General features: G+C 43.7%; 1 protein-coding gene across 1 annotated transcript; it reads right to left on the reverse strand.

Moving 5' to 3' along the window:
* Nucleotides 1-693: 693 nt before the first annotated feature.
* Nucleotides 694-8,227, reverse strand: LOC120028897 (SAM domain-containing protein SAMSN-1-like). The gene is made up of 7 exons (XM_038974169.1): nt 8,086-8,227; nt 7,170-7,379; nt 5,442-5,559; nt 3,258-3,409; nt 2,928-3,140; nt 2,382-2,529; nt 694-1,546 (listed from the first exon to the last, which is right to left on the reverse strand). Exons 1-7 carry the CDS (start codon nt 8,140-8,142, stop codon nt 1,395-1,397), a joined length of 1,050 nt encoding a protein of 349 aa, XP_038830097.1. The 5' UTR covers nt 8,143-8,227; the 3' UTR covers nt 694-1,394.
* Nucleotides 8,228-8,745: the final 518 nt, after the last annotated feature.

Below are 8,745 nucleotides of genomic sequence, written 5' to 3' on the forward strand. Positions count from 1 at the left end.
GAGAACACCTCACTCTGACCATTTTCTCGCCCTTTCTCGCGCTGGTTATGCTGTGTTCATGTTATTCGGAGCGTTGGTGACTGTAACTGTGCTGATGGCAACAATTTAATTACGCCTTTTTGCCGAGGTTTACTGACACCGGCTATACTCAACGGGTGTGGAGCGTTCGTAAATGAATCAGTTATTCTGAGCGAATTTACGAACTCACCCATAATGTGGTCTAAAGCTTCTGGGTAACGTAGTCCAATCCATGCGTTATCGTTTATATATACACAGGATGAGATAGCAAAGAAACAACCTTTCCCATGAACACTAGTCGTATATCACGTTCAAATGAGTGTGTTCAGTGTCGTAACATTTTGAGGCATTTCTAAGTGTATGTATGTCCCTTAAGGTCCTTGTGTAATTGTAATGTGATATTGTACCCCCTAGCTCGATTGTCCATTGTATATAATCTATATATACTTGTGTTCCCTCATGTACTTTCTGTATTGATTTGTTTATAATAAAAATAAAATTAATAAAAACATTTTGAGGCATGCAACATATAGCAATATTGTACAACTGCAACACCTTTTCTGTGCACATTTTGCTTGAAAATATATTATACATTCAATGCAGTACAAATTAACGGATTAGTTAGACAGATGACTCTTGATGCATAAATACTTTATTAATGTGTGACATATTGCACTTATTGAGTTCTACAAGTATGTACATTTCACAGGAGGTTGGTGGCAACTTAATTGGGGAGGACGGCTCGTGGTAAGGGCTGGAGCGGAAAAAGTAGAACGGTATCAAATACACCAAACATATGTTTGTGTTTGATGCCATTCCATTCGATCGTTCAAGCCATTATTATGATCCGTCCTCCCCTCAGCAGCCTCCACTGGTACTGCACATTTTGTTGAACCAGGATTGTTCAAAAATATATGTAAAAACTCCCGTGCACACACACACACACATGTTTGTTTTACTATCCTTGTTGGGACAAAATATAATTTGTCAGGGGTGTCATTCCATGGAGGGCCTAGTGTCTGCAGGTTTGAGTTGTTTTCCTTTCAATTAAGCCATAAACTACCAGGTGTGGGGAGTTCCTTTCTAATTTGTGACCTTAATTCATCAATCAAGTACAAGGGAGGAGTGAGAACCCGCAGCTATTCGGCCCTCCGTGGAATGAGTTTGACACCTGTGCTTCATGTGAATGAATAGGTTAGATAAAAAGGTGCATAAATGAAGGCTTTTAAGGAGGAACAAATTCATTGGTTGTAAGAAAAATTGGCTACATTTAATTAATTAAATCCCATCTTGTTAAACCAAATACAAACAAGACAAACATGGTGAGCCATCGTAATTTACATGTCAAAACTTGTTAGTTAGGATAGTCTGGCCTATCAGTGTGTGACTGGTTGGCTCTCTGTGTCCTCTTTGCTGTTTTCAGAGCACTCTGATAGAATAAAGCAGCCTGAGTCTCTTGGACAGTCGCTCTTCTCCACCTTCAAACTGTGTGATGAAGAGGGCTCCTCACTCTCCCTCACATCATCGCCTGCGAACACAAGAACAAAGCAGTCTGGTTGGTTGGATCCTCAGACCCAGACAGACACCTGCGGGTTGCCAGGTTAACTGCCCCAATCCAAGTCAATTTAAATTAATTCGGGTTGCCATTCTCAACCATCCAAATGGAATTAAGCTTGATTTAATGACTAGATTCATCCCTGGCTGGTAATCTTTGCCAGGGCTAGCCAACATCCAGTCATGATATCTGGTTCAGCCAGGGTGGCAGTGCCAACTGTTTGGTCCAAAACTATCCCACAGTCACAATATCTGGTTCAGCCAGGGTGGCAGTGCTATCTGTTTGGTCCGAAACTATCCCACAGTCACGATATCTGGTTCAGCCAGGGTGGCAGTGCCATCTGTTTGGTCCGAAATAAGCCCAAACACACATTTATGACCTTAATTTAGACCAACATAAATGGTGTTATGTGGGGACACAAACATAAATAACCTTTATGCTAATTGAACGCATCCCGTTTTGTAAGCAGCTGACAGAAACTGTCTAGTATTGCTCATTTCCTAATCTGGATTGGAGACCAATCTTTGTTTCATTTTACGTTTCAGAGCCTTGCAGTGTTTTATAGAGGAAGACATTTTGCCTCTTTAAGCAGTTTCTCTCTGACTGGTGCCAACTCAGCAGGATGAGCATTTCTAAAATAACCGCAGCGATAAGCATCTGCTTATTATAACATACAAAGATCAAGATGTTACTTCCTGAGTGTAGTGCTGCGCAGCATAAAATGTCTGTGGTACAATTGGCTATTCCCTTTGCCCCAATATAAATACAGTAGGGCTAGGCTACAATAGAAATTGGTTTTGCTACTCACTCTCTGTATATCTGCAGTCGACAGCAGCCAGCAGCCTGCCTCTGTGTTCTGGATTCATCACGTTCAGCTCTATAAGGTGTTTCTCCTGCAGGTGCCTCAGGTCCTCTACTGTCTGGTAGCCATTCAGAAGCAGTGCAGATGCATACTCCTTGAATAAACAAGATACAGTTCCACTGTCAATCTCATCTACCTTTCATAATCTTATACTAATCTGTTCACCTTTGAGTGTTTTAGGTTATGTTTATGCATATTAAAAATGTTTGTTGTGTAATTGAGACAACACTGATTGGTTACTGTAAAGAGGAAAGAACAAAATGTGTCGGTATTTGGAAGTCATTTTAACAGGGTCAGAGCTTGACCATGGCTAGAAGCTATCCAGCTTTTATCAAATTAACATCATTTTAGCTAACCATAACCCTTTTCCTTACCATAACCCAATTATTCTAACCTGCTAGGTTAATTCTCCTAACCTGCTACGAAAAGTCAAATCTGAAGTTAATTTGACAATAGATGGATCCCTTCTAGCCATGCCATCCGAGCACTCACCTCTAGATGTAGCCGCTCCAGTAGTTCCAATAGTGTCTTTGGTCGTGGTCTCTTGCTCATCCTCTGAGGCCTGATCTTTGGTGCCTCCTCCTCTCTTTCTTTCTCCATGAGCATGTCAACGTAGATGAACTTGAAGTTGCCCACTTTGTTGTTCAGAATCCCCGTCCATATGCCCATGGGAGGTTTACTGATGATGCTGATAATGTCTCCAACCTGGGAAGAGACATCAATATATTGGACTCATACATATAGATCATGAAACAGCTCTTACAAACAGCTTTCATGGCATTTCACAATACACCCATTCTGGAAGCATTATCTTCTGTCTACCTTGAGTTTGAGGGAGTCAGTGTCATATGGGCTGGGAACAAAGTCTGTGTGGACCCGTGCTCTACCACAGAAGTGTCCATTGTAGGAGCCGTCCTCTTCTAGTCTCAGACTGTCTCTGGTACTGGAACCATCTGAGACGCTGGCCAAACCACCTGAGCCAACAGGGGACAATACATCACATGATGATTACACTGCACAGATTTACCCCTGGACCAAGAATAGGTTGTGTGTGTATCCTTGTGTTGGAGGGAAGGTTACAAGCCTATCCTAATATTGTAATATGATGGTAATAATCAAATCAAATCAAATGTTATTTGTCACATGCACCGAATACAACAGTTGTAGGCCTTACAGTGAAATGCTTACTTACGAGCCCCTAACCAACAATGCAGTAAAAAAAAAACTAATAAGAAATAAAAGTAACAATTAAAGAGCAGCAGTAAAATAACAATAGCGAGACTATATACAGGGGGATACCGATACAGAGTCAATGTGCGGGGCACCGGTTAGTCAAGGTAATTGAGGTAATATGTACATATAGGTAGAGTTATTAAAGTGACTATGCATAGATGATAACAACAGAGAGTAGCAGCGGTGTAAAAAAAGTGAGGGGGGGCAATGCAAATAGTCAGGGTAGCCATTTGATTAGATGTTCAGGAGTCTTATGGCTTGGGGGTAGAAGCTGTTTAGAAACTTCTTGGACCTAGACTTGGCGCTCTGGTACCGCTTGCCGTGCGGTAGCAGAGAGAACAGTCTATGACTAGGGTGGCTGGAGTCTAACAATTGTTAGGGCCTTCCTCTGACACCGCCTGGTATAGAGGTCCTGGATGGCAGGAAGCTTTTCCCCAGTGATGTACTGGGCCATACGCACTACCCTCTGTGGTGCCTTGCGGTCAGAGGCCGAGCAGTTGCCATACCAGGCAGTGATGCAACCAGTCAGGATGCTCTCGATGGTGCAGCTGTAGAACCTTTTGAGGATATGAGGACCCATGCCAAATCTTTTCAGTCTCCTGAGGGGGAATAGGTTTTGTCGTGCCCTCTTCACGACTGTCTTGATGTGCTTGGACCATGTTAGTTTGTTGGTGATGTGGACACCAAGGATTTCGAAGCTCAACCTGCTCCACTACAGCCCATAGATGAGAAGGGAGGCGTGTTCGATCCTCTTTTTCCTGTAGTCCACAATCATCTCTTTTGTCTTGATCACGTTGAGGGAGAGGTTGTTGTCCTGGCACCACAGGGCCATGTTTCTGACCTCCTCACTCTAGGCTGTCTCGTCATTGTCAGTGATCAGGCCTACTGTTGTGTCATCGGCAAACTTAATGATGGTGTTCGAATCGTGCCTTGCCGTGCATTCATGAGTGAACACGGAGTGCAAGAGGGGACTGCGCATGGGGCGGCAGTGTAGCCTAGTGCTTAGAGCGTTGGACTAGTAACCGAAAGGTTGCAAGTTCAAATCCCCGAGCTGACAAGGTACAAATCTGTCGTTCTGCTCCTGAACAGGCAGTTAACCAACTGTTCCTACGCCGTCATTGAAAATAAGAATTTGTTCTTAACTGACTTGCCTAGTTAAATAAAAGTAAAAAATGGGCCTCCCGGGTGGCGCAGTGGTCTAGGGCACTGCATCGCAGCGCTAGCTGTGCCACCAGAGTCTCTGGGTTCGCGCCCAGGCTCTGTCGCAGCCGGCCGTGACCGGGAGGTCCGTGGGGCGACGCACAGTTGGCCTAGCGTCGTCCGGGTTTGGCCGGTAGGGACATCCTTGTCTCATCACTCCTGTGGCGGGCCGGGCGCAGTGTGCGCTAACCAAGGGGGCCAGGTGCACGGTGTTTCCTCCGACACATTGGTGCTTCCGGGTTGGAGGCGCGCTGTGTTAAGAAGCAGTGCGGCTTGGTTGGGTTGTGCTTTGGAGGACGCATGGCTTTCGACCTTCGTCTCTCCCGAGCCCGTACGGGAGTTGTAGCGATGAGACAACCCTCTGTATCCCATCATGTCTTTGTGTGTAATTGTTTATTGTTACGTGGTTTGTTCAGGCGCATTACGGTTGTTATTCTCCTTAGTTTTGGCACTTATATGTTTTTTTTGTGCTGTCTATTTTGGAACGGAAATAAAGTGTGCCTGTTTGCTACACTCTGCTCTCCTGCACATGACTTCGCCTCCGCTACACACGCATAACAGGAGAAGACTTACTGGAGGAGCTCTGTCCGCTGTAGAGGCTCTCCAGAGAGTTGCTGGTCTCTTCAGAGCCTTTCTCAACAGGAAGACTGCTCTCTGTTTCCTCCTCTAGGTCTCTGTCAGTGTCCTCACCCTGCATGGGGAAATACAAGATGGACAAGCCACTATGTGAGTCAGCTAAATCATCTCAGGGTGGATTCCTTTGCTATATAAATAACAGTGCCATTTATATAAGGAAGGAAGTGCCATTAGGTTAACAATTCAACATAGCCACTTACAAATACTGACCAGGTTGTTGGATACTATTTTGTCACTTAGACCTAATTTCAACACAAATTGAGTATTGCTTGGCCAGACTTATACTACATGACCAGAAGTATTTGGACACCTGCTCGTCGAACATCTCATTCCAAAATCATGGCATTAATATGGAGTTGGTCCCCCTTTTGCTGCTATAACAGCTTACCACTGTTCTGGGAAGGCTTTCCAGTAGATGTTGGAACATTGCTGCAGGGACTTACTTCCCTTTAGCCACAAGCGCATTAGTGAGGTCGGGTACTGATGTTTGGCGATTAGGCCTGGCTCGCAGTCGGCATTCCAATTCATCCCAAAAGGTGTTAGATGAGGTTGAGGTCAGGCCTCTGTGCAGTTCAGTCAAGTTCTTCAACACCAATCTTGACAAACCATTTCTGTATGGACCTTGCTTTGTGGGGACAGTGGGGACAAGGGGACATTGTCATGCTGAAACAGCAAAGAGCCTTCCCAAACTGTTGACACAAAGTTGGAAGCACAGAATCGTCTAGAATGTCATTGTATGCAGTAGTGTTAAGATTTTCCTTCACTGGAACTAAGGGGCCTAGCCCGAACCATGAAAAAGAGCCCCAGACCATTATTCCTCCTCCACTAAACTTTACAGGTGGCACTATGCATTGGGGCAGGTAGCGTTCTCCTGGCATCCACCAAACCCAGATTCATCCATTGGACTGCCAGATGGTGAAGCGTGATTCATCACTCCAGAGAACAAGTTTCCACTACTCCAATGGTGGCGAGCTTTACACGACTCCAGCCGAAGCTTGGCATTGCGCATGGTGATCTTAGGCTTGTGTGCGGCTGCTCGGCCATGAAGCTTCCAACTAACAGTTATTTTGCTGACGTTGCTTCCAGATGCAGTTTGGAACTTGGTAGTGAGTGTTGCACCCGAGGACAGACGATTTTTGCGCATTACGTGCTTCAGCATTCGCCGGTCCCGTTCTTTGAGCTTGTGTGGCATACCACTTCGCGGCTGAGCCGTTGTTGCTCCTAGAAGTTTCCACTTCACAATAACAGCACTTACAGTTGACCAGGGCAGCTCTAGCAGGGCAGAAATTTGAAGAACTGACTTGTTGGAAAGGTCGCATCCTGTGTCGGTGCCACATTGAAAGTCACTGAGCTCTTCAGTCAGGCCATTGTTTGTTTATGGAGATTGCATGGCTGTGGGCTCGATTTTATACACCTGTCAGCAATGTGTGTGGTTGAAATTGCCGTATCCACTAATTTGAAGGGGTGTCCACATACTTTTGTATATATAGCGTATTTTACAAGAGTTTTCTTATGACATAGGTAGACGTCACAATGTTGCATTTGAGGATGTGGGTTATAGCCAGTCAGATGGGAAATATACAATATTTTAAGAGCCTCTAGATGTTTTGATACACTATGCAAATATAAGTACTGTGTAGGATGAGAAAGAGTAGTGTGACTCACAGCTTCCTCAGAGAAGGTTTTGAAGTGCTTCTTGCCCATCTTCCTGCGCATGGTTAGAGAGATGGCCTTCATCTTCTTCCCCAGGCTGCCTTGTTTGGTCTGATCAGAACTCTCACATCCAGACTCCTCTGTCACTTTTGTTACATTTTCCTCTAGTCTGGCTGGTGATGGTTGTCTGATGCCGTCAAATCGCCCAAAACTGGTGGAGCGCTGCATGGAGAGATCACAGATGACAGATTGAATATGTGTTTGCCACAGTGGCAGCAGGAGTCAGGACTCAATCTGGAACATTATGCAATACATGTTGCACCCCCATCCCACCCAATCACTATGGGTTTTTGATGATTTCCTTTCCTTTTACATTTCATATTATGCCTATGAGGGACCAATTCAATGGTAATGAATTATGTTATCCTACTCCCTTGATTTACAGTAATACTGCGCCATTGTCTTGAGCAATGTGTCTTGAGCCTAGAAGTCTGGCACGTGAGGCTACTTGAACTCAATCCCATTTGCACTATGCTTGTATCTCTATCATGATGTGCTTGTGAGGTACAGTTAATAGATTTTCAAATTTTTCATAAACCTAAAAGTATTTAATAAATAATTCCAGTAAACCCCTATTAAATACCAGGACCACACACTGCAGCAATCTAGGGAACCTTTTGAGTAATTTGACGGACCCTCCCCCTCCTCACAACTTTGACCATATATCTGCTGCACTTCCACACGGATGACCAATGTCTTCTTTCTACTGATCATCAGTCAAAGACATTGCTTCTTCTTTTAGTTAGAATCACATTTTAGTGCTAACTATTGTGGGTAGTTAGCACTAAAGAGTTTTCAATTCTACACAAATAGTTATCAATTCAATGTATTTAAACATGCTACTTAGAAATAATGTGTTTCCACCTACCTTTGGTTTACTGGGCTTTGGTTTGTCTGAAACATTTGAGGCTGCCCTCTGTAGCATTTTGTGTTGATGTTGTTTGGTTTTAGAGTTCAGTCTAATGTAATCTTAAAGAAGCCTATCTGGACTCTGACCAACTCTGATGGTAGTTAAGTGTTAACTGCACTAAACTAACCCAGAACGAATGCTTGGCTTCCTCAAAATGACAGGATGTGACTGATGAGGCAATCAACATTCTTTCTATTACCACGGTATCCGTTTCAGAAGGGGAAAAAACACATTCTGCTAGATGAGCACTTTGCAGTCTCCCTCTAAAAACATTTACATTTCTAGGAACACTGTGATGAAGGTGACATAATTTTAGAACCTAGTTACCATTTGTGGTTGGGCTACATTTGATGCATGACTCACACCTGGCATAGGCTATACAGTGCCTTCAGAAAGTATTCATACCCGTTGACTAATTCCACATTTTTTTGTGTTACAGCCTGAATTCAAAATTTAATAAATATATATTTTTCTCACCAATCTACACACAATACCCCACGATGACAAAGTAAAAAAAAAAAAGGAGATTTTTGCTAATTTATTGAAAATTAAATACAGAAATATCTAATTTACATAAGTATTCACACCCCTGAGTCAATACATTTTAGAATCACCTTT

Source organism: Salvelinus namaycush, chromosome 34 (assembly GCF_016432855.1).
Source record: "Salvelinus namaycush isolate Seneca chromosome 34, SaNama_1.0, whole genome shotgun sequence".
Lineage (NCBI taxonomy): Eukaryota > Metazoa > Chordata > Actinopteri > Salmoniformes > Salmonidae > Salvelinus > Salvelinus namaycush.